The sequence below is a fragment of the Oncorhynchus gorbuscha genome, unplaced genomic scaffold (assembly GCF_021184085.1).
Source record: "Oncorhynchus gorbuscha isolate QuinsamMale2020 ecotype Even-year unplaced genomic scaffold, OgorEven_v1.0 Un_scaffold_1705, whole genome shotgun sequence".
In the NCBI taxonomy this organism is placed as follows: Eukaryota; Metazoa; Chordata; class Actinopteri; order Salmoniformes; family Salmonidae; genus Oncorhynchus; species Oncorhynchus gorbuscha.
Genome location: NW_025746406.1, coordinates 92,501 through 117,777, shown reverse-complemented (window position 1 = coordinate 117,777; position 25,277 = coordinate 92,501). Strand labels below are relative to the sequence as shown.

The following is a 25,277-nucleotide window of genomic DNA, read 5'->3' as shown; positions in this document are numbered from 1 at the left end:
GAGGGGAGATGGTGTCCCCAGCTACACCATCTGCTCCCATCACAGCCACTTCACAGAGGGGATGGAGGATGGAAGAGCGCTGGAGGGAAAGGAGAGGGGGAGATGGTGTCCCCAGCCACTACACCATCTGCTCCCATCTGCTCCCACAGCCACTTCACAGAGAGGGGATGGAGGGATGGAAGAGCGCTGGAGGGAAGGAGAGGGGGAGCTGGTGTCCCCAACTACACCATCTGCTCCCATCACAGCCACTTCACAGAAGAGGATGGAGGGATGGAAGGAGCGCTGGAGGAAGGAGAGGGGAAGATGGTGTCCCCAGCTACACCATCTGCTCCCATCACAGCCACTTCACAGAGGGATGGAGGGATGGAAGGCGCTGGAGGGAAGGAGGGGAGATGGTGTCCCCAGCTACACCATCTGCTCCCAGATGCATTCTCCTCTAATGGAGGGCAGCTCAGCATACCACCCTTCTCTGATCACAACCACTACAGAAGAACGTGGAAGAGAGGGGAGACAGAACGCAGAGATGAAGGAAGAGGAATAAAAGACAAGAGGAGACAGTGGGAAGGAATATAGATGGAGGAAAGATATATAGAGAGAGGAGACAGAAGAAAGGAGATGGAGGAATATAGATGGAGGAAAGATATATATAGAGAGAGAGAGAGGGAGAGAGAAGGAGGAATATAGATGGAGGAAAGATATATATAGATATAGAGAGGAGAGTGGAGGAGTGATGAGGAATATAGATGGAGGAAAGATATATATAGAGAGAGAGGAGGCAGAGAGAAGGAGGAATATAGATGGAGGAAAGATATATATAGAGAGAGAGGAGACAGAGAGAAGGAGAGAATATAGATGGAGGAAAGATATATATAGAGAGAGAGGAGACAGTGGGAGGAATATAGATGGAGGAAAGATATATATAGAGAGAGAGGAGGCAGTGGGAGAATATAGATGGAGGAAAGATATATATAGAGAGAGAGGAGGCAGAGGAAGAGGAATATAGATGGAGGAAAGATATATATAGAGAGAGAGGAGACAGAGAGAAGGAGGAATATAGATGGAGGAAAGATATATATAGAGAGAGAGGAGACAGAAGGAAGGAGAATATAGATGGAGGAAAGATATATATAGAGAGAGAGGGAGGCAGTGGGAGGAATATAGATGGAGGAAAGATATATATAGAGAGAGAGAGGAGACAGAAGGAGGAATATAGATGGAGGAAAGATATATATAGAGAGAGGAGACAGTGGGAGGAATATAGATGGAGGAAAGATATATATAGAGAGAGGAGGCAGAGAGAAGAGGAATATAGATGGAGGAAAGATATATATAGAGAGAGAGGAGGCAGAGAAGGAGGAATATAGATGGAGGAAAGATATATATAGAGAGAGAGGAGGCAGAGAGAAGGAGGAATATAGATGGAGGAAAGATATATATAGGAGAGAGAGGAGAGAGAGAGAAGGAGGAATATAGATGGAGGGAAAGATATATATAGAGAGAGAGGAGACAGTGGGAGGAATATAGATGGAGGAAAGATATATATAGAGAGAGAGGAGGCAGAGAGAAGGAGGAATATAGATGGAGGAAAGATATATATAGAGAGAGAGGAGACAGTGGGAGGAATATAGATGGAGGAAAGATATATAGAGAGAGAGGAGGCAGAGAAAGGAGGAATATAGATGGAGGAAAGATATATATAGAGAGAGAGGAGACAGTGGGAGGAATATAGATGGAGGAAAGATATATATAGAGAGAGAGGAGGCAGAGAGAAGGAGGAATATAGATGGAGGAAAGATATATATAGAGAGAGAGGAGGCAGAGAGAAGGAGGAATATAGATGGAGGAAAGATATATATAGAGAGAGACAGTGGAGGAATATAGATGGAGGAAAGATATATATAGAGAGAGAGGAGACAGAGAGAAGGAGGAATATAGATGGAGGAAAGATATATATAGAGAGAGAGGAGGCAGTGGGAGGAATATAGATGGAGGAAAGATATATATAGAGAGAGAGGAGACAGAGAGAAGGAGGAATATAGATGGAGGAAAGATATATATAGAGAGAGAGAGACAGTGGGAGGAATATAGATGGAGGAAAGATATATATAGAGAGAGAGGAGGCAGAGAGAAGGAGGAATATAGATGGAGGAAAGATATATATAGAGAGAGAGGAGACAGTGAGGAGGAATATAGATGGAGGAAAGATATATATAGAGAGAGAGGAGGCAGTGGGAGGAATATAGATGGAGGAAAGATATATATAGAGAGAGAGGAGGCAGAGAGAAGGAGGAATATAGATGGAGGAAAGATATATATAGAGAGAGAGGAGACAGTGGGAGGAATATAGATGGAGGAAAGATATATATAGAGAGAGGAGACAGTGGGAGGAATATAGATGGAGGAAAGATATATATAGAGAGAGAGGAGGCAGAGAGAAGGAGGAATATAGATGGAGGAAAGATATATATAGAGAGAGAGGAGACAGTGGGAGGAATATAGATGGAGGAAAGATATATATAGAGAGAGAGGAGACAGAGAGAAGGAGGAATATAGATGGAGGAAAGATATATATAGAGAGAGAGGAGACAGAGAGAAGGAGGAATATAGATGGAGGAAAGATATATATAGAGAGAGAGGAGGCAGAGAAAAGGAGGAATATAGATGGAGGAAAGATATATATAGAGAGAGAGGAGGCAGAGAGAAGGAGGAATATAGATGGAGGAAAGATATATATAGAGAGAGAGGAGACAGTGGGAGGAATATAGATGGAGGAAAGATATATATAGAGAGAGAGAGACAGTGGGAGGAATATAGATGGAGGAAAGATATATATAGAGAGAGAGGAGGCAGAGAAGGAGGAATATAGATGGAGGAAAGATATATAGAGAGAGAGGAGGCAGAGAGAAGGAGGAATATAGATGGAGGAAAGATATATATAGAGAGAGAGGAGACAGTGGGAGGAATATAGATGGAGGAAAGATATATATATAGAGAGAGGAGACAGAGAGAAGGAGGAATATAGATGGAGGAAAGATATATATATATAGAGAGAGGAGACAGAGAGAAGGAGGAATATAGATGGAGGAAAGATATATATAGAGAGAGAGGAGACAGTGGGAGGAATATAGATGGAGGAAAGATATATATAGAGAGAGAGGAGGCAGAGAGAAGGAGGAATATAGATGGAGGAAAGATATATATAGAGAGAGAGGAGGCAGAGAAAGGAGGAATATAGATGGAGGAAAGATATATATAGAGAGAGAGGAGACAGTGGGAGGAATATAGATGGAGGAAAGATATATATAGAGAGAGAGGAGACAGAGAGAAGGAGGAATATAGATGGAGGAAAGATATATATAGAGAGAGAGGAGACAGTGGGAGGAATATAGATGGAGGAAAGATATATATAGAGAGAGAGGAGACAGTGGGAGGAATATAGATGGAGGAAAGATATATATAGAGAGAGAGGAGGCAGAGAGAAGGAGGAATATAGATGGAGGAAAGATATATATAGAGAGAGAGGAGGCAGAGAGAAGGAGGAATATAGATGGAGGAAAGATATATATAGAGAGAGAGGAGACAGTGGGAGGAATATAGATGGAGGAAAGATATATATAGAGAGAGGAGACAGAGAGAAGGAGGAATATAGATGGAGGAAAGATATATATAGAGAGAGAGAGACAGAGGGAGGAATATAGATGGAGGAAAGATATATATAGAGAGAGAGGAGACAGTGGGAGGAATATAGATGGAGGAAAGATATATATAGAGAGAGAGGAGGCAGAGGAAGGAGGAATATAGATGGAGGAAAGATATATATAGAGAGAGGGAGGCAGAGAGAAGGGGAGGAATATAGATGGAGGAAAGATATATATAGAGAGAGAGAGAGACAGTGGGAGGAATATAGATGGAGGAAAGATATATATATAGAGAGAGGAGACAGAGAGAAGGGAGGAATATAGATGGAGGAAAGATATATATAGAGAGAGAGGAGACAGTGGGAGGAATATAGATGGAGGAAAGATATATATAGAGAGAGAGGAGACAGTGGGAGGAATATAGATGGAGGAAAGATATATATAGAGAGAGAGGAGACAGTGGGAGGAATATAGATGGAGGAAAGATATATATAGAGAGAGAGGAGACAGAGAGAATATAGGGAGGAATATAGATGGAGGAAAGATATATATAGAGGAGAAAGAGGAGACAGTGGGAGGAATATAGATGGAGGAAAGATATATATAGAGAGAGAGGAGGCAGAGAGAAGGAGGAATATAGATGGAGGAAAGATATATATAGAGAGAGAGGAGGCAGAGAGAAGGAGGAATATAGATGGAGGAAAGATATATATAGAGAGAGAGGAGACAGAGAGAAGGAGGAATATAGATGTAGGAAAGATATATATATAGAGAGAGGAGACAGAGAGAAGGAGAAATATAGATGTAGGAAAGATATATATATATAGAGAGAGGAGACAGAGAGAAGGAGAAATATAGATGTAGGAAAGATATATATAGAGAGAGAGGAGACAGAGAGAAGGAGGAATATAGATGGAGGAAAGATATATATAGAGAGAGGAGGCAGAGAGAAGGAGGAATATAGATGGAGGAAAGATATATATATAGAGAGAGGAGACAGAGAGAAGGAGAAATATAGATGTAGGAAAGATGTATATATATAGAGAGAGAGGAGACAGAGAGAGGAATATAGATGGAGGAAAGATATATATAGAGAGAGAGGAGACAGAGAGAAGGAGAAATATAGATGGAGGAAAGATATATATAGAGAGAGAGAGACAGAGGAAGGAGGAATATAGATGTAGGAAAGATATATATAGAGAGAGAGGAGACAGAGAGAAGGAGAAATATAGATGTAGGAAAGATATATATATAGAGAGAGGAGACAGAGAGAAGGAGAAATATAGATGTAGGAAAGATATATATAGAGAGAGAGGAGACAGAGAGAAGGAGAAATATAGATGTAGGAAAGATATATATAGAGAGAGAGAGAGAGACAGGAGGAATATAGATGTAGGAAAGATATATATAGAGAGAGAGGAGACAGAGAGAAGGAGAAATATAGATGTAGGAAAGATATATATAGAGAGAGAGGAGACAGAGAGAAGGAGAAATATAGATGTAGGAAAGATATATATAGAGAGAGAGGAGACAGAGAGAAGGAGAAATATAGATGGAGGAAAGGAGAAATATATATATAAAGATATATATAGAGAGAGGAGACAGAGAGAAGGAGAAATATAGATGTAGGAAAGATATATATTATATAGAGAGAGGAGACAGAGAGAAGGAGAAATATAGATGTAGGAAAGATATATATATAGAGAGAGGAGACAGAGAGAAGGAGAAATATAGATGTAGGAAAGATATATATAGAGAGAGAGGAGACAGAGAGAAGGAGAAATATAGATGTAGGAAAGATATATATAGAGAGAGAGGAGACAGAGAAAAGGGGAAAGTGTGAGGAATAAAGTTCCTTCTCTCAACATCTGGTGTGAGAAACATTCCAGAGAGATGGAGACAGCAACTCAATCCCAGCAGAGCAGGTCTGACAGAGACAACTGGAAAGAAGTGGATAAAAACAGACAGGGAGAGGAAGAGAGACAGAGAGAGACAGGGACAGAGAGAGACAGAGAGAGAGAGAGAGACGGAGAGAGAGAGACAGAGAGAGAGAGAGAGACAGAGAGACAGAGACAGAGAGAGAGAGAGAGAGAGAGAGAGAGAGAGAGAGAGAGAGAGAGAGAGAGAGAGAGACAGAGAGAGAGAGAGAGACAGGGAGAGATAGAGAGAGAGAGACAGAGAGAGACAGAGACAGAGAGAGACAGAGACAGAGAGAGAGAGAGAGAGAGAGACAGAGACAGAGAGAGACAGAGAGAGACAGAGCGAGAGAGGGACAGAGAGAGAGACAGAGCGAGAGAGGGACAGAGAGAGAGACAGAGCGAGAGATGGAGAGATAGAGAGAGAAAGAGAAAACAGAGCCAAACAAGTGCAATCAGATCACCAAGCTCTCTAGACCCTGCTGCCGAGTCCACGACAAGACTCCGCCGACCCCCCCTCTCCCCCTCCCCCCTCCCTCCCTCCCTCCCTCTCCCCCTGGGCTAGGGACCTGCCTCCACATTACACCACAAGCTCATACCACAGAAGTACAAAGCGCAGGAAACCAAGCCGGTCATAACAGCCCTGAGCATTAGACTACTATATTAGATCCTGGACCCAGCAGCACGACATTAAGACCAACCCGAGCCAACTACACTATCTACAACCATTAGACCACTGTGTTAGATCCCCTACATTAAGACCAACTACACTATCTACAACCATTAGACCACTGTGTTAGATCCCCTACATTAGGTTTATCAGTCTCTATCTGCCCGTTGTGCCAGCTGACCATGCAGGATATGAACATGTGAGCCCAGAAAGCAGTAGAAACAGATGTGAGGTAGATAGAAGTCATATGACTCCTCAGTGTGGAAGAAACGACCAGCCTCTCTGGTCTGGACCTCCTCCCAGCAGGGTTGGCAGGTACACAGCATGATGAAAACACGCCTCTGTTTTGACAGAGAGGCCCTCTCCGTTTGGCTGTAGCCCTCTGTACAGACAGACCAGGGTACTGTAGGGAAGGCAGTGGTTCGCTATGAAACCCCCAAGTCAACTCACAGTCCCATGATACACCGGCTCCGTAACACTAACTTGTGGGAAGGGAACTGCCAAATGTCAACATAGAATTGTCAACGTAACGTAATATTACAAAACACAACACTGAGACTCAGACTTCAGTGGAAAGACAAATAAACCGAAGATTGAATATCAAAAATAGTTTATTTGGTAAATACAGATCTACAAAATGGAGATGTTTTCTCCAGCAGATGGTTCAGTACAGAACTACATCGTGACTACAGACACTAAGACAAACGGAGATGTTTTCTCCAGCAGATGGTTCAGTACAGAACTACATCGTGACTACAGACATTAAGACAAACGGAGATGTTTTCTCCAGCAGATGGTTCAGTACAGAACTACATCGTGACTACAGACACTAAGACAAACAGAGATGTTTTCTCCAGCAGATGGCTGCATTCAGTACAGAACTACATTGTGACTACAGACACTAAGACAAACGGAGATGTTTTCTCCAGCAGATGGCTGCATTCAGTACAGAACTACATCGTGACTACAGACACTAAGACAAACGGAGATGTTTTCTCCAGCAGATGGCTGCATTCAGTACAGAACTACATCGTGACTACAGACACTAAGACAAACAGAGATGTTCTCTCCAGCAGATGGCTGCATTCGTTACAGAACTACATCGTGACTACAGACACTAAGACAAACGGAGATGTTTTCTCCAGCAGATGGTTCAGTACAGAACTACATCGTGACTACAGACACTAAGACAAACAGAGATGTTTTCTCCAGCAGATGGCTGCATTCGTTACAGAACTACATCGTGACTACAGACACTAAGACAAACAGAGATGTTTTCTCCAGCAGATGGTTCAGTACAGAACTACATCGTGACTACAGACATTAAGACAAACAGAGATGTTTTCTCCAGCAGATGGTTCAGTACAGAACTACATCGTGACTACAGACATTAAGACAAACGGAGATGTTTTCTCCAGCAGATGGTTCAGTACAGAACTACATCGTGACTACAGACACTAAGACAAACGGAGATGTTTTCTCCAGCAGATGGCTGCATTCAGTACAGAACTACATCGTGACTACAGACACTAAGACAAACGGAGATGTTTTCTCCAGCAGATGGCTGCATTCAGTACAGAACTACATCGTGACTACAGACACTAAGACAAACGGAGATGTTTTCTCCAGCAGATGGTTCAGTACAGAACTACATCGTGACTACAGACACTAAGACAAACAGAGATGTTTTCTCCAGCAGATGGTTCAGTACAGAACTACATCGTGACTACAGACACTAAGACAAACGGAGATGTTTTCTCCAGCAGATGGTTCAGTACAGAACTACATCGTGACTACAGACACTAAGACAAACGGAGATGTTTTCTCCAGCAGATGGCTGCATTCGTTACAGAACTACATCGTGACTACAGACACTAAGACAAACAGAGATGTTTTCTCCAGCAGATGGTTCAGTACAGAACTACATCGTGACTACAGACATTAAGACAAACGGAGATGGTTTCTCCAGCAGATGGTTCAGTACAGAACTACATCGTGACTACAGACACTAAGACAAACGGAGATGTTTTCTACAGCAGATGGCTGCATTCAGTACAGAACTACATCGTGACTACAGACACTAAGACAAACGGAGATGTTTTCTCCAGCAGATGGTTCAGTACAGAGCTACATCGTGACTACAGACACTAAGACAAACGGAGATGTTTTCTCCAGCAGATGGTTCAGTACAGAACTACATCGTGACTACAGACACTAAGACAAACGGAGATGTTTTCTCCAGCAGATGGTTCAGTACAGAACTACATCCTGACTACAGACACTACGACAAAGAAAACCACTTCCTAGTTAGTCGATTAACAAACTGTCAGCTGAATGGCCAGTTGACTCTCTCTGACCTACCCGCGTCTGGATAATACAACAGGAATAGTCAGGATATGGTGCACGCCTAATGTCATTGATTTAAAAAACTTAAAAGGGATAGGTCACCCAAATGACAACATTAGTTAGATGGTTCCTTTCCTTTAATGTAGTCTCTGGGCCAACCAGGAGAGTCTGTGATCCACTGTCTGGGCCAACCAGGAGAGTTCTGTGATCCACTGTCTGGGCCAACCAGGAGAGTCTGTGATCCACTGTCTGGGCCAACCAGGAGAGTCTGTGATCCACTGTCTGGGCCAACCAGGAGAGTCTGTGATCCACTGTCTGGGCCAACCAGGAGAGTCTGTGATCCACTGTCTGGGCCAACCAGGAGAGTCTGTGATCCACTGTCTGGGCCAACCAGGAGAGTCTGTGATCCACTGTCTGGGCCAACCAGGAGAGTCTGTGATCCACTGTCTGGGCCAACTAGGAGAGTCTGTGATCCACTGTCTGGGCCAACCAGGAGAGTCTGTGATCCACTGTCTGGGCCAACCAGGAGAGTCTGTGATCCACTGTCTGGGCCAACCAGGAGAGTCTGTGATCCACTGTCTGGGCCAACCAGGAGAGTCTGTGATCCACTGTCTGGGCCAACCAGGAGAGTCTGTTAGGATTTGTCGACTTTGCCACTGTCATCAACTTTAGCATTAAAGGGGAAGTTCAGGATTTTAGACCTTAATGCTAGCTGGTACCTCAGTCTGAAAGTAGTCTGTGGACCAGGAGAAACTATCATCCATGGTTCATTTGTCTGTCGTCAGCCACTACAAACTTCAGTTAACTTTAGCCAAAGAGTTTCCACACCCAGAGGAGCAACATCGCAAGACTTCCGGCATGCTTGTGAAACAGACCAAACAGACCAGGGTTGGGGTTCGAGAAGAAGTCAATGAGAAGTTCATTTTCACAACCAAGACTGGAGACAATGTTTTAAATAGTTGAACATGTTATTACTCCGTTGTGAAAGTGACAAACTGACCCGCTTTCATTGGTCAAAAACAACCTTATATCAAAGGAGTGCCTAGACAGTTTGTGTGTGTATTGGTATTAAATATGTAGACTTTGTATTTTTATTTTGATGTATTTCTCTTCTTGTCTATTAATATTCTGTATTATGTCATGTTTCATGTTTTGTGTTGGACCCCAGGAAGAGTAGCTGCTGCTTTTGCAACAGCTAATGGGGATCCTAATAAAATACCAACAAAAATACCAAGGATTTGACGGCCTGCACAGGCCCAGTTCAGTGTGAGATGACCGTTACACCCCGATGATGTGTTTCTGTGCATGAGCTTCGATAGTCAATGTCGCCATGACATTGTGAAAGGGAATTTCTACTGGAGAAGCAGTTGCATCTTCATAATGTACCGTCTCTGCTTTTAGCCATATTGAACTTCCCCTTTAATGACCAAAGCAACAACAACAATAGGAGTGTATCTCACCAGACAGTGCTTTAGCCATACTGAACTTCCCCTTTAATGACCAAAGCAACAACAACAATAGGAGTGTATCTCACCAGACAGTGCTTTAGCATACTGAACTTCCCCTTTAATGACCAAAGCAACAATAACAATAGGAGTGTATCTCACCAGACAGTGCTTTAGCCATACTGAACTTCCCCTTTAATGACCAAAGCAACAACAACAATAGGAGTGTATCTCACCAGACAGTGCTTTAGCCATACTGAACTTCCCCTTTAATGACCAAAGCAACAACAACAATAGGAGTGTATATCTCACCAGACAGTGCTTTAGCCATACTGAACTTCCCCTTTAATGACCAAAGCAACAACAACAATAGGAGTGTATCTCACCAGACAGTGCTTTAGCATACTGAACTTCCCCTTTAATGACCAAAGCAACAACAACAATAGGAGTGTATCTCACCAGACAGTGCTTTAGCCATACTGAACTTCCCCTTTAATGACCAAAGCAACAGCAACAATAGGAGTGTATCTCACCAGACAGTGCTTTAGCATACTGAACTTCCCCTTTAATGACCAAAGCAACAGCAACAATAGGAGTGTATCTCACCAGACAGTGCTTTAGCCATACTGAACTTCCCCTTTAATGACCAAAGCAACAACAACAATAGGAGTGTATCTCACCAGACAGTGCTTTAGCCATACTGAACTTCCCCTTTAATGACCAAAGCAACAACAACAATAGGAGTGTATCTCACCAGACAGTGCTTTAGCCATACTGAACTTCCCCTTTAATGACCAAAGCAACAGCAACAATAGGAGTGTATCTCACCAGACAGTGCTTTAGCCATACTGAACTTCCCCTTTAATGACCAAAGCAACAACAACAATAGGAGTGTATCTCACCAGACAGTGCTTTAGCCATACTGAACTTCCCCTTTAATGACCAAAGCAACAACAACAATAGGAGTGTATCTCACCAGACAGTGCTTTAGCATACTGAACTTCCCCTTTAATGACCAAAGCAACAACAACAATAGGAGTGTATCTCACCAGACTGTGCTTTAGCATACTGAACTTCCCCTTTAATGACCAAAGCAACAACAACAATAGGAGTGTATCTCACCAGACAGTGCTTTAGCCATACTGAACTTCCCCTTTAATGACCAAAGCAACAACAACAATAGGAGTGTATCTCACCAGACAGTGCTTGTGGCTCCACCCCAGCCAAGGCTCCAGCTCCAGCCCCGGTCCTCTCTGTAACCAGCTCATACTGGAACGAGGTGATTCTCTTACTGATGTCTCTGTGAGGTATGGCCTCTATGAACAGAGACCCGTCCTGGATGCTGAAGCAGGTCACCTTCCCCTGGGCCTGGTCCTGCTCCCTCAGCAGCAGGCGCAGCTTCCCGGCCCGGTCCAGGTAGATGTTGGCCCCGTGGGAGTCCCTAGAGGGCTTGATGCAGACGGAGAGACGGGCGGCTGCCGGGGACAGGGTGTTGGGCCGCAGGTTGACGATGACGGCCCCTGTAGGGTAGAGCCAGTGGAGGGAACCCTGGGAACAACGTAGGTAGACCTGCTCCACATCACGGCTGTGGCCCTCATGGGTCAGACCACTGGAAGGCAAGGGGGGAGGTCAGTGTGGAAGGGATGAGGAGGTCAACAACACATCATACACAGAGACATGGTCACATTCCTAACACACGTGTGAAATAATTATATATTTGGTCTGAAGTAAAATGTTTTTTTTGGGGGGGGGGGGGGGTGAGAGATGCCAACCATGAACCACTGTCTGTGACTGCCTGTACAACAGTCTGAAAGGGTCTGTATGAATATAGAACAGAGATAATCAGTCGTTCGCCGAGCAAAACAAATGAAATAGGTCTGGAACTTGGCAACAGAACAGTCAGCTTTCTACTGGTGAAACCTTTTCGGAAATCCTGAGCAGCTTCACAGGGAAACAGCAGCTCTTCACGTGATCATGTCCTCCGATCAAACAGGTAGACTACAGACCAGCTCTTCACGTGATCATGTCCTCCGATCAAACAGGTAGACTACAGACCAGCTCTTCACGTGATCATGTCCTCCGATCAAACAGGTAGACTACAGACCAGCTCTTCACGTGATCATGTCCTCCGATCAAACAGGTAGACTACAGACCAGCTCTTCACGTGATCATGTCCTCCGATCAAACAGGTAGACTACAGACTGCAGCTCTGTGCTTCAAATGGAAACCTATTCCCTATATAAGGCTCTGGTCTAACGTAGTGCACTATATAGGGAATAGGGCTCTGGTCTAACGTAGTGCACTATGTAGGGAATAGGGCTCTGGTCTAACGTAGTGCACTATATAGGGAATAGGGGCTCTCGTCTAAAGTAGTGCACTATGTAGGGGATAGGGCTCTGGTCTAATGTAGTGCACTATATAGGGAATAGGTCTCTGGTCTAAAGTAGTGCACTATGTAGGGAATAGATGAAGTGTGTGTGTTGCCAGGTGGTGGTTTAATACACTTAGACAAAGCGTTAAGACTCCTGCTGCTCCGTGCTGCACACCCTGCCTCGACATGGCTCAACTGACCTCAGCCCCAACACACCCTGCCTCGACATGGCTCAACTGACCTCAGCCCCAACACGCCCTGCCTCGACATGGCTCAACTGACCTCAGCCCCAACACGCCCTGCCTCGACATGGCTCAACTGACCTCAGCCCCAACACGCCCTGCCTCGACATGGCTCAACTGACCTCAGCCCCAACACACCCTGCCTCGACATGGCTCAACTGACCTCAGCCCCAACACGCCCTGTCTCGACATGGCTCAACTGACCTCAGCCCCAACACACCCTGCCTCGACATGGCTCAACTGACCTCAGCCCAACACACCCTGCCTCGACATGGCTCAACTGACCTCAGCCCCAACACACCCTGCCTCGACATGGCTCAACTGACCTCAGCCCCAACACACCCTGCCTCGACATGACTCAACTGACCTCAGCCCCAACACACCCTGCCTCGACATGGCTCAACTGACCTCAGCCCCAACACACCCTGCCTCGACATGGCTCAACTGACCTCAGCCCCAACACACCCTGCCTCGACATGACTCAACTGACCTCAGCCCCAACACCCTGCCTCGACATGGCTCAACTGACCTCAGCCCCAACACGCCCTGCCTCGACATGACTCAACTGACCTCAGCCCCAACACGCCCTGCCTCGACATGACTCAACTGACCTCAGCCCCAACACGCCCTGCTTCGACATGACTCAACTGACCTCAGCCCCAACACACTCGTCTTATGGCACATTGTTCCTTCTGGGCTCAGCGCTCTGGCAACACACGACTGACTGCCTGGCAGGCTGCCTCAGGGTCGGAGAGAGGAAGGCTAGAGACAGAACTGGATGAAGGGAGAGGAGAGAGGAGAGGGGGAGTCTAGAGACAGAACTGGATGAAGGGAGAGGAGAGAGGAGAGAGGAGAGGGGGAGTCTAGAGACAGAACTGGATGAAGGGAGAGGAGAGAGGAGAGAGGAGAGGGGGAGTCTAGAGACAGAACTGGATGAAGGGAGAGGAGAGAGGAGAGAGGAGAGGGGGAGTCTAGAGACAGAACTGGATGAAGGGAGAGAGGAGATGGGGAGTCTAGACAGAACTGGATGAAGGGAGAGGAGAGAGGAGAGGGGGAGTCTAGAGACAGAACTGAATGGAGGGAGAGGAGAGGGGAGAGGGGGGGAGTCTAGAACTGACAGAACTGAATGGAGGGAGAGGAGAGGGGAGAGGGGGGGGAGTCTAGAGACAGAACTGGATGAAGGGAGAGGAGAGAGGAGAGAGGAGAGGGGGAGTCTAGAGACAGAACTGGATGAAGGGAGAGGAGAGAGGAGAGAGGAGAGGGGGAGTCTAGAGACAGAACTGGATGAAGGGAGAGGAGAGAGGAGAGAGGAGAGGGGGAGTCTAGAGACAGAACTGGATGAAGGGAGAGGAGAGAGGAGAGGGGGAGTCTAGAGACAGAACTGAATGAAGGGAGAGAGGAGAGGGGGAGTCTAGAGACAGAACTGGATGAAGGGAGAGGAGAGGGGAGAGGGGGAGTCTAGAGACAGAACTGGATGAAGGGAGAGGAGAGAGGAGAGAGGAGAGGGGGGGAGTCTAGAGACAGAACTGGATGAAGGGAGAGGAGAGAGGAGAGAGAGAGGGGGGGAGTCTAGAGACAGAACTGGATGAAGGGAGAGGAGAGAGGAGAGGGGGAGTCTAGAGACAGAACTGGATGAAGGGAGAGGAGAGGGGAGAGAGGAGAGAGGGAGTCTAGAGACAGAACTGGATGAAGGGAGAGGAGAGAGGAGAGAGGGAGAGAGGAGTCTAGAGACAGAACTGGATGGAGGGAGAGAGGAGAGGGGAGTCTAGAGACAGAACTGGATGGAGGGAGAGGAGAGAGGAGAGAGGAGAGAGGGAGTCTAGAGACAGAACTGGATGAGGGAGAGAGGAGAGGGGGAGTCTAGAGACAGAACTGGATGAAGGGAGAGAGGAGAGGGGGAGTCTAGAGACAGAACTGGATGAAGGGAGAGGAGAGAGGAGAGGGGAGTCTAGAGACAGAACTGAATGGAGGGAGAGGAGAGAGGAGAGGGGAGTCTAGAGACAGAACTGGATGAAGGGAGAGGAGAGAGGAGAGGGGGAGTCTAGAGACAGAACTGGATGAAGGGAGAGGATAGAGGGGGAGTCTAGAGACAGAACTGGATGAAGGGAGAGGAGAGAGGAGAGAGGGGGAGTCTAGCGACAGAACTGGATGAAGGGAGAGGAGAGAGGAGAGAGGAGAGAGGGAGTCTAGAGACAGAACTGGATGAAGGGAGAGGAGAGAGGAGAGAGGAGAGGGGGAGTCTAGAGACAGAACTGGATGAAGGGAGAGGAGAGAGGAGAGAGGAGAGAGGGGGAGTCTAGAGACAGAACTGGATGAAGGGAGAGAGGAGAGGGGGAGTCTAGAGACAGAACTGGATGAAGGGAGAGGAGAGGGGAGAGGGGGAGTCTAGAGACAGAACTGGATGAAGGGAGAGGAGAGAGGAGAGAGGAGAGGGGGAGTCTAGAGACAGAACTGGATGAAGGGAGAGGAGAGAGGAGAGGGGGAGTCTAGAGACAGAACTGGATGAAGGGAGAGGAGAGGGGAGAGAGGAGAGAGGGAGTCTAGAGACAGAACTGGATGAAGGGAGAGGAGAGAGGAGAGAGGAGAGGGGGAGTCTAGAGACAGAACTGGATGAAGGGAGAGGAGAGAGGAGAGAGGAGAGAGGGAGTCTAGAGACAGAACTGGATGGAGGGAGAGAGGAAAGGGGGAGTCTAGAGACAGAACTGGATGGAGGGAGAGGAGAGAGGAGAGAGGGAGTCTAGAGACAGAACTGGATGAAGGGAGAGAGGAGAGGGGGAGTCTAGAGACAGAACTGGATGAAGGGAGAGAGGAGAGGGGGAGTCTAGAGACAGAACTGGATGAAGGGAGAGGAGAGAGGAGAGAGGAGAGGGGGAGTCTAGAGACAGAACTGGATGAAGGGAGAGGAGAGAGGAGAGAGGAGAGGGGGAGTCTAGAGACAGAACTGAATGAAGGGAGAGGAGAGAGGAGAGAGATGAGAGGGGGAGTCTAGAGACAGAACTGGATGAAGGGAGAGGAGAGAGGAGAGGGGGAGTCTAGAGACAGAACTGGATGAAGGGAGAGGAGAGAGGAGAGGGGGAGTCTAGAGACAGAACTGAATGGAGGGAGAGGAGAGAGGAGAGAGGAGAGAGGAGAGAGAGGGAGGAGAGAGGAGAGAGGAGAGAGAGAGAGGAGAGAGGAGAGGGGGAGTCTAGAGACAGAACTGGATGAAGGGAGAGGAGAGAGGAGAGAGGAGAGGGGGAGTCTAGAGACAGAACTGGATGAAGGGAGAGGAGAGAGGAGAGGGAGTCTAGAGACAGAACTGGATGAAGGGAGAGGGGAGAGGAGAGAGTAGAGAGGAGAGAGGAGAGAGGAGAGAGGAGAGAGGAGAGAGGAGAGGGGGAGTCTAGAGACAGAACTGGATGAAGGGAGAGGGAGAGAGGAGAGGAGAGAGGGAGAGGGGGTCTAGAGACAGAACTGGATGAAGGGAGAGGAGAGAGAGAGGGGAGTCTAGAGACAGAACTGGATGAAGGGAGAGGAGAGGAGAGGGAGAGAGGAGAGAGGAGAGGGGGAGTCTAGAGACAGAACTGAATGGAGGTAGAGGAGAGAGGAGAGGGGGAGTCTAGAGACAGAACTGGATGAAGGGAGAGGAGAGAGGAGAGGGGGAGTCTAGAGACAGAACTGGATGAAGGAAGAGGAGAGAGGAGAGAGGAGAGGGGGAGTCTAGAGACAGAACTGGATGAAGGGAGAGGGGAGAGGAGAGGGGGAGTCTAGAGACAGAACTGGATGAAGGGAGAGGGGAGAGGAGAGAGGAGAGGGGGAGTCTAGAGACAGAACTGAATGGAGGGAGAGGAGAGGGGAGAGAGGAGAGGGGAGAGGGGGAGTCTAGAGAAAGAACTGGATGAAGGGAGAGGAGAGAGGAGAGGGGGAGTCTAGAGAAAGAACTGGATGAAGGGAGAGGAGAGAGGAGAGGGAGAGAGGGGGGAGTCTAGAGACAGAACTGGATGAAGGGAGAGGAGAGAGGAGAGAGAGAGGGGGAGTCTAGAGACAGAACTGGATGGAGGGAGAGAGGAGAGAGAGAGGGGAGAGGGGGAGTCTAGAGAAAGAACTGGATGAAGGGAGAGGAGAGAGGAGAGAGGGAGTCTAGAGACAGAACTGGATGAAGGGAGAGGGGAGAGGAGAGGGGGAGTCTAGAGACAGAACTGGATGAAGGGAGAGGGGAGAGGAGAGGGGAGTCTAGAGACAGAACTGGATGAAGGGAGAGGGGAGAGGAGAGAGAGAGAGGGGGAGTCTAGAGACAGAACTGAATGGAGGGAGAGGAGAGGGGAGAGAGGAGAGGGGAGAGGGGGAGTCTAGAGAAAGAACTGGATGAAGGGAGAGGAGAGAGGAGAGGGGGAGTCTAGAGAAAGAACTGGATGAAGGGAGAGGAGAGAGGAGAGAGGAGAGGGGGAGTCTAGAGACAGAACTGGATGAAGGGAGAGGAGAGAGGAGAGAGGAGAGGGGGAGTCTAGAGACAGAACTGGATGGAGGGAGAGAGGAGAGAGGAGAGGGGAGAGAGGGGAGTCTAGAGAAAGAACTGGATGAAGGGAGAGGAGAGAGGAGAGAGGGAGTCTAGAGACAGAACTGGATGAAGGGAGAGGGGAGAGGAGAGGGGGAGTCTAGAGACAGAACTGGATGAAGGGAGAGGAGAGAGGAGAGGGACAGTCTACATCCCAAATGGCACCCTGAATATATAGGGAATAGGGAACCATTTGGGATGCTACACAGAATGTAATGCATAATCTGAAGTCCTATAATAGGCCCAAAACTGTCGTTCATATAATTTATAATCTGAAGTCCTATACTAGGCCCAAAACTGTCGTTCATATAATTTATAATCTGAAGTCCTATACTAGGCCCAAAACTGTCGTTCATATAATTTATAATCTGAAGTCCTATACTAGGCCCAAAACTGTCGTTCATATAATTTATAATCTGAAGTCCTATACTAGGCCCAAATCTGTCGTTCAAAGCAAAGCCAAGCTATGAGGCAGGAAACTAGCAGCATACTTCTATTACCATATGGGTGCCATGCCAACAGCAACAGGCTGGTGGTTTGATGTTCTTGGTAGGAATGACCCAATTTAAAATGAAAAGGAGATGGTGAAATATGAATAAGGCCCATTGATGTGAGGACCAGAGGAGAGCACATGTTGGTCATCATGACCCGACCAGCCTCAACACATTCTCTTTAATTAACTCAGTTGAACTCTTCCACCGTCTCTAGTCTGCATGTAATTAGAAGAGATTAGCTGAGAGGAGAAGTAATGAGCAACAGATTCCCTGGTACAGGCTCAAAGTAACTGCTTGTTAAGACTACTCCTCGGCTGGCTTAGAAGAGGAAACCACTTTCTCTTTATGCCACTGCACTTCACCCAATTGGATATTCACCCAATATATATTCCCCCAATATATATTCACCCAATATATATTCCCCCAATATATATTCACCCAATATATATTCACCCAATATATATTCCCCCAATATATATTCACCCAATATATATTCCCCCAATATATATTCTCCCAATATATATTCACCCAATATATATTCACCCAATATATATTTCACCCAATATATATTCACCCAATATATATTCCCCCAATATATATTCCCCCCAATATATATTCCCCCAATATATATTCACCCAATATATATTCCCCAATATATATTCCCCCAATATATATTCACCCAATATATATTCCCCCAATATATATTCACCCCAATATATATTCACCCAATATATATTCACCCAATATATATTCCCCCAATATATATTCCCCCAATATATATTCCCCCAATATATATTCCCCAATATATATTCCCCCAATATATATTCACCCAATATATATTCCCCAATATATATTCCCCCAATATATATTCACCCAATATATATTCACCCAATATATATTCCCCCAATATATATTCACCCAATATATATTCACCCAATATATATTCCCCCAATATATATTCACCCAATATATATTCCCCCAATATATATTCCCCAATATATATTCACCCAATATATATTCACCCAATATATATTCACCCAATATATATTCCCCCAATATATATTCACCCAATATATATTCACCAATATATATTCACCAATATATATTCACCCAATATATATTCCCCCAATATATATTCACCCAATATATATTCCCCCAATATATATTCACCCAATATATATTCCCCCAATATATATTCCCCCAATATATATTCACCCAATATATATTCACCCAATATATATTCACCCAATATATATTCACCCAATATATTTCACCCAATATATATTCCCCCAATATATATTCACCCAATATATATTCCCCAATATATATTCCCCAATATATATTCACCCAATATATATTCACCCAATATATATTCCCCCAATATATATTCACCCAATATATATTCACCCAATTTATATTCACCCAATATATATTCCCCCAATATATATTCCCCCAATATATATTCACCCAATATATATTCACCCAATATATATTCACCCAATATATATTCACCCAATATATATTCCCCCAATATATATTCACCCAATATATATTCACCCAATATATATTCACCCAATATATATTCCCCCAATATATATTCACCCAATATATATTCCCCCAATATATATTCACCCAATATATATTCCCCCAATATATATTCCCCCAATATATATTCACCCAATATATATTCACCCAATATATATTCACCCAATATATATTCAGCCAATTGGATATTCACCCAATATATATTCACCCAATTTCACCCACAAGGTTTCATTTATTTATTTCACCAGGTCGGCCAGTTGAGATAATAAATAAATAACAATATGGGGATGAGGTAGTTGGATGGGCTATTCACAGATGGGCTATGTACAGGTGCAATGATCTGTAAGCTGCTCTGCCAGCTGATGCTTAAAGTTAGTGAGGGAGATATGAGTCTCCAGCATCAGTGATTTTTGCAATTTGTTCCAGTCATTGGCAGCAGAGAACTGGAAGGAAAGGCGGCGAAGTAGGTGTTGGCTTTGCGGCTGACCAGTGAAATATACCTGCTGGAGCGCATGCTCCGTTTGGGTGTTGCTATGGTGACCAGTGAGCTGAGATAAGGCAGGGCTTTACCGAGCAAAGACTTAAAGATGACCTGGAACCTGTGGTTTGGCGACGAATATGTAGTGAGGGCCAGCCAACGAGAGCGTACAGGTCGCAATGGTGGGAAGTATATGGGGCTTTAGTGACAAAATGTATGGCACTGTGATAGACTGCATCCAGTTTGCTGAGTAGAGTGTTGGAGGCTATTTTGTAAATGACATTGCCGAAGTCAAGGATCGGTAGGATGGTCAGTTTTACGAGGGTATGTTTGGCAGCATGAGTGAAGGATGCTTTGTTGTGAAATAGGAAGCCGATTCTAGATTTAATTTTGTATTGGAGATGCTTGATGTGAGTCTGGAAGGAGAGTTTACAGTCTAACCAGACACCTAGGTATTTGTAGTTGTCCACATATTCTAAGTCAGAACCGTACAGAGTAGTGATGCTGGACGGGCGAGCAGGTGCGAGCAGCGATCGGTTGAAGAGCATGCATTTACTTTTACTTGCATTTAAGAGCAGTTGGAGGCCACGGAAGGAGAGTTGTATGGCATTGAAGCTTGTCTGGAGGTTTGTTAACACAGTGTCCAAAGAAGGGCCAGAAGTATACAGAATGGTGTTGTCTGCGTAGAGGTGGATCAGATGATCACCAGCAGCAAGAGCAACATCATTGATGTATACAGAGAAAAGAGTCGGCCTGAGAATTGAACCCTGTGGCACCCCCATAGAGACTGTGTCTGAGAAATAGTTGAACTGGCCAGCTGTAGAAAAATGCTTATTGAAATTCTCGATTATAGTAGATTTATCGGTGGTGACAGTGTTGCAGTGGGCAGCTGGGAGGAGGAGGTGCTCATATTCTCCATGGATTTATCAGTGGTGACAGTGTTTCCTAGCCTCAGTGCAGTGGGCAGCTGGGAGGAGGAGGTGCTCTTATTCTCCATGGATTTATCGGTGGTGACAGTGTTTCCTAGCCTCAGTGCAGAGGGCAGCTGGGAGGAGGTGTTCTTATTCTCCATGGACTTTCCAGTGTCCCAGAACCTTTTGGAGTTTGTGCTACAGGATGCAAATTTCTGTTTGAAAAAGCTAGCCTTTGCTTTCCTAACTGCCTGTGTATATTGGATGTATACAATATGTTTTTGTGCTGGTCAAGGGCAGTCAGGTCTGGAGTGAACCACAGGCTATATCTGTTATTAGTTCTACATTTTTTTGAACGGGGCATGCTTATTTAAGATTGTGAGGAAAGCACTTTTAAAGAATAACCAGGCATCCTCTACTGACGGAATGAGGTCAATATCCTTCCAGGATACCCGGGCCAGGTCGATTAGAAAGGTCTACTGACGGAATGAGGTCAGCAGAGGTGTATTTAGAGGGCAGGTTGGTCAGGATGATATCTATGAGGGTGCCCGTGTTTACGGATTTAGGGTTGTACCTGGTAGGTTCCATGATCATTTTTGTGATATCGAGGGCATCTAGCTTTATTTGTAGGATGGCCGGGGTGTTAAGCATATCCCAGTTTAGGTCACCCAACATTACAAACTCTGCAGACAAATGGCGGGTCGCTCATTTACATATGGTGTCCAGGGCAACAGCTGGGGGCCGAGGGGGGTCTATAACAAGCAGAAACAGTGAGAGACTTATTTCTGAAAAGGTGGATTTTTAAAAGTAGAAGCTCAAACTGTTTGGGCACAGACCTGGATAGTAAGACAGAACTCTGCAGGCTAAATCCACCCTCTTTGGCAGTTCTATCTTGGCGGAAAATGTAGTTGGGGATGGAAATTTCTGGATTTTTGGTGGCCTTCCTAAGCAAGGATTCAGACACGGCAAGGACATCTGGGTTGGCGGAGTGTGCTAAAGCATTGAAAAAAACAAACTTAGGGAGAAGGCTTCTGATGTTAACATGCATGAAACCAAGGCTTTTACGGTTACAGAAGAAAACAAATGATAGAGCCTGGGGAATAGATGTCGTACTGGGGGCTACAGGGCCTGGGGAATAGATGTAGTACTGGGGGCTACAGGGCCTGGGGCATAGATGTAGTACTGCTACAGGGCCTGGGGAATAGATGTAGTACTGCTACAGGGCCTGGGGAATAGATGTAGTACTGCTACAGGGCCTGGGGAATAGATGTAGTACTGCTGCAGGGCCTGGGGGATAGATGTAGTACTGCTACAGGGCCTGGGGAATAGATGTAGTACTGGGGGCTACAGGGCCTGGGGAATAGATGTAGTACTGGGGGCTACAGGGCCTGGGGAATAGATGTAGTACTGGGGGCTACATGGCCTGTGGATAGATGTAGTACTGCTACAGGGCCTGGGGAATAGATGTAGTACTGGGGGCTACAGGGCCTGGGGAATAGATGTAGTACTGGGGGCTACGGGGCCTGGATTAACCTCTACATCACCAGAGGAACAGAGGAGGAGTATGATAAGGGTACGGCTAAAGGCTATAAGAACTGGTCGTCTAGTGCGTTGGGGACAGAGAATAAAAGGAGCAGATTTATGGCGTGGTAGAATAAATTCAAGGCATAATGTACAGACAATGGCATGGTTGGATGTGAGTACAGTGGAGGTAAACCTATGCGTTGGGTGACGATGAGAGCGGTTTCGTCTCTGGAGGCACCAGTTAACCTAGGCGTGGTCTCCGCATGTGTGTGGAGTGGGACGAAAGAGCTAAGGCATTTTGAGGGGGACTGACAGGTAAATGGTGGAGAATGGGCAGAGCTGGTCAGTTTGGTACATACAGGACCTGAGTTAGAGGCTGGGGCCGACAGGTAAATGGTGGAGAATGGGCAGAGCTGGTCAGTTAGGTACGTACAGGACCTGAGTTAGAGGCTGGGGCCGACAGGTACATGGTGGAGAATGGGCAGAGCTGGTCAGTTAGGTACATACAGGACCTGAGTTAGAGGCTGGGGCCGACAGGTACATGGTGGAGAATGGGCAGAGCTGGTCAGTTAGGTACGTACAGGACCTGAGTTAGAGGCTGGGGCCGACAGGTACATGGTGGAGAATGGGCAGAGCTGGTCAGTTAGGTACGTACAGGACCTGAGTTAGAGGCTGGGGCCGACAGGTACATGGTGGAGAATGGGCAGAGCTGGTCAGTTAGGTACGTACAGGACCTGAGTTAGAGGCTGAGGCCGACAGGTACATGGTGGAGAATGGGCAGAGCTGGTCAGTTAGGTACGTACAGGACCTGAGTTAGAGGCTGAGGCCGACAGGTACATGGTGGAGAATGGGCAGAGCTGGTCAGTTAGGTACGTACAGGACCTCTAGGACCTGAGTTAGAGGCTGTAATATATGATTTATAACCCTCGACATAATAACATAATTTATAACCCTCTAGATTGTCTGTAATATATGATTTATAACCCTCTAGATTGTCTGTAATATATGATTTATAACCCTCTAGATTGTCTGTAATATATGATTTATGAAGACAAATAATGTTTTTACCTCTATAACATCAGCATGTATTTCTATTTATTTATTTAACTGGGCAAGTCAGTTAAGAACAAATTCTTATTTACAATGAGGGCCTACCACCAGCAGTAATTGAATACCTACATTGAGCATGATGTCATGTGTTGCTGCTTTGCTGTGTTGTTGTCTTATAGTTCTCTCTTTATGTACTGTTGTGTTGTCATGTGTTGCTGCTTTGCTGTGTTGTTGTCTTATAGTTCTCTCTTTATGTGCTGTTGTGTTGTCATGTGTTGCTGCTTTGCTGTGTTGTTGTCTTATAGGTCTCTCTTTATGTACTGTTGTGTTGTCTCTCTTATCGTGATGTGTGTTTTACCCTATATTTTAATTTAATACATTTTAATTTTAATCCCAGCCCCCGTCCCCGCAGGAGGCATTTTGCCTTTTGGTAGGTCGTCATTGTAAGTACGGTAAGACTTTTTGGGGCAGCTTTTTTGCCTAGTTAAATAAATAAAGGTTAAATAAATAAAATATTAGAGGCATTCACGAAGTGTCAAACTTCACGAGGTGCCAAAATCAAGTACTAAAGCCTCTTACTATATCACTATTTAAGGCATGGTGTTGCTTCTAAAAAGAGTGACTCGAATTTTATAACAAGTGAAGGGATGTAAGAACCGAAAGGGAAAAGTTGCCTTGTGTGCTCAGTTGAGATTTATAAATGTAATATAATAATATAATAATATATGCCATTTAGCAGACGCTTTTATCCAAAGCGACTTACAGTCATGTGTGCATACATTCTACATATGGGTGGTCCCGGGGATCGAACCCACTACCCTGGCATTACAAGCGCCATGCTCTACCAACTGAGCTACAGAAGGAGGCTGTTATAGACGTTGTGAGGAGCCACCTCAAACTGTACTTTTACTGAAGCATCACTGTGTTTATTCATGAAACAATGTATACATTTCCGTTTAATCATTGAACTGTATCAACATTAAACGTGATCCTAAAAGTGTTATTAGAACGCGTCGGTTGAAAAAAAAAGCGTCCATTTCATTTGAATATGACTGTTTTAAAATATAATTAGATTTTGTTTTAAAGTAATAATCTCAAAACCATTATCATGTTGTAAACATAAAATAAAGAGAGATAAATCTCGGCGCTTGGAGTCCTTGACAGAAGTCGCATTCCACAGACCTGACTCAAGGTGATCAATTCAGTAAGAGGGAAAGATTTGTGTAATTCACCTCTCAGGAGAGAATGGATAACTCATTCTCTATTTAGTTTATTACATTATAACAATCTCTTCACCGTTAGGCCTTGGATAAAAACACTGACGCATTCACCATTCTGTAACTTTAATTTCCACAAATCGAAGCCTTCAAATCTAAATGGTAGCCTACAAATAGTTCGTCTGCACAACTCCTTTTCAATTCGACCATTATGAACAAGCAGTTCATGAAATAATGAAAGTTATAAAGAAGAACTCTCACCTGCCCTTCCAACTACACTGATCGCTGGAGTATTGAGAGAACGTTATCCGACACAGCAGGAGGACCGATAACAAGTATACTAAAATCGGTGTCAGCATGTTTAATCCCACCGCTGTTGCTCCGAGCGCAACACTTTCCTTCTTCTCAACTAAAACAACCAAATCCACCCGCGTAACTCCAACGACATAACGTCCCCATCGGTTCTGGTCGCCTGTTGAAATGTCTTCGAATGTTATTTTCTTCCCGTAAAAGCCAGTAGAACCGTGAAAAAAAGCGTTACTTCAGTAAGAACCGTAACCTACAACGGACAGCGGCTGCTTGCATTCCTCTACTGGAAGTCCAGTGAGTGAATTTCTCCGAGGTCTTCTCACGTCACTCCCCTTCACCAAGCAGATCCGCACGCATGCGCAATGCCTTCTCGGCTAGATCTTGGAAGTATGTTTCTATAATTACAAAATCTCACCGAGGCTAGTATCTACTTACTAGTAATTGATCAATGATACATTACAAAGTCTACAGTCGAAATAACCCACCGGTGAAAGTTTGGGTAAATTGACTGAGTAATCTGTGGTTCATTATCTCAAACTTTTCCTTTCCAAAAGTGCCCCTCAACATTCCAATTCTAGTTGATATTT

General features: G+C 45.4%; 1 protein-coding gene across 1 annotated transcript; it reads right to left on the bottom strand.

Annotated features, from left to right (window-relative positions):
- Window positions 1–11,155: 11,155 nt before the first annotated feature.
- On the bottom strand, window positions 11,156–24,998 carry LOC124023887 (meteorin-like protein). The gene is made up of 2 exons (XM_046338050.1): window positions 24,643–24,998; window positions 11,156–11,624 (listed from the first exon to the last, which is right to left on the bottom strand). Exons 1-2 carry the CDS (start codon window positions 24,738–24,740, stop codon window positions 11,171–11,173), a joined length of 552 nt encoding a protein of 183 aa, XP_046194006.1. The 5' UTR covers window positions 24,741–24,998; the 3' UTR covers window positions 11,156–11,170.
- Between the last annotated feature and the right edge of the window lie 279 nt (window positions 24,999–25,277).

Excerpts from the sequence above, each read along its gene's own strand:
- LOC124023887 (XM_046338050.1), bottom strand. The coding sequence starts at position 24,740 with ATGCTGACACCGATTTTAGTATACTTGTTATCGGTCCTCCTGCTGTGT. Across the intron at positions 11,625-24,642 it reads CAGTGTAGTTGGAAGGGCAG|TGGTCTGACCCATGAGGGCC; the intron begins GTGAGAGTTCTT and ends CTTGCCTTCCAG.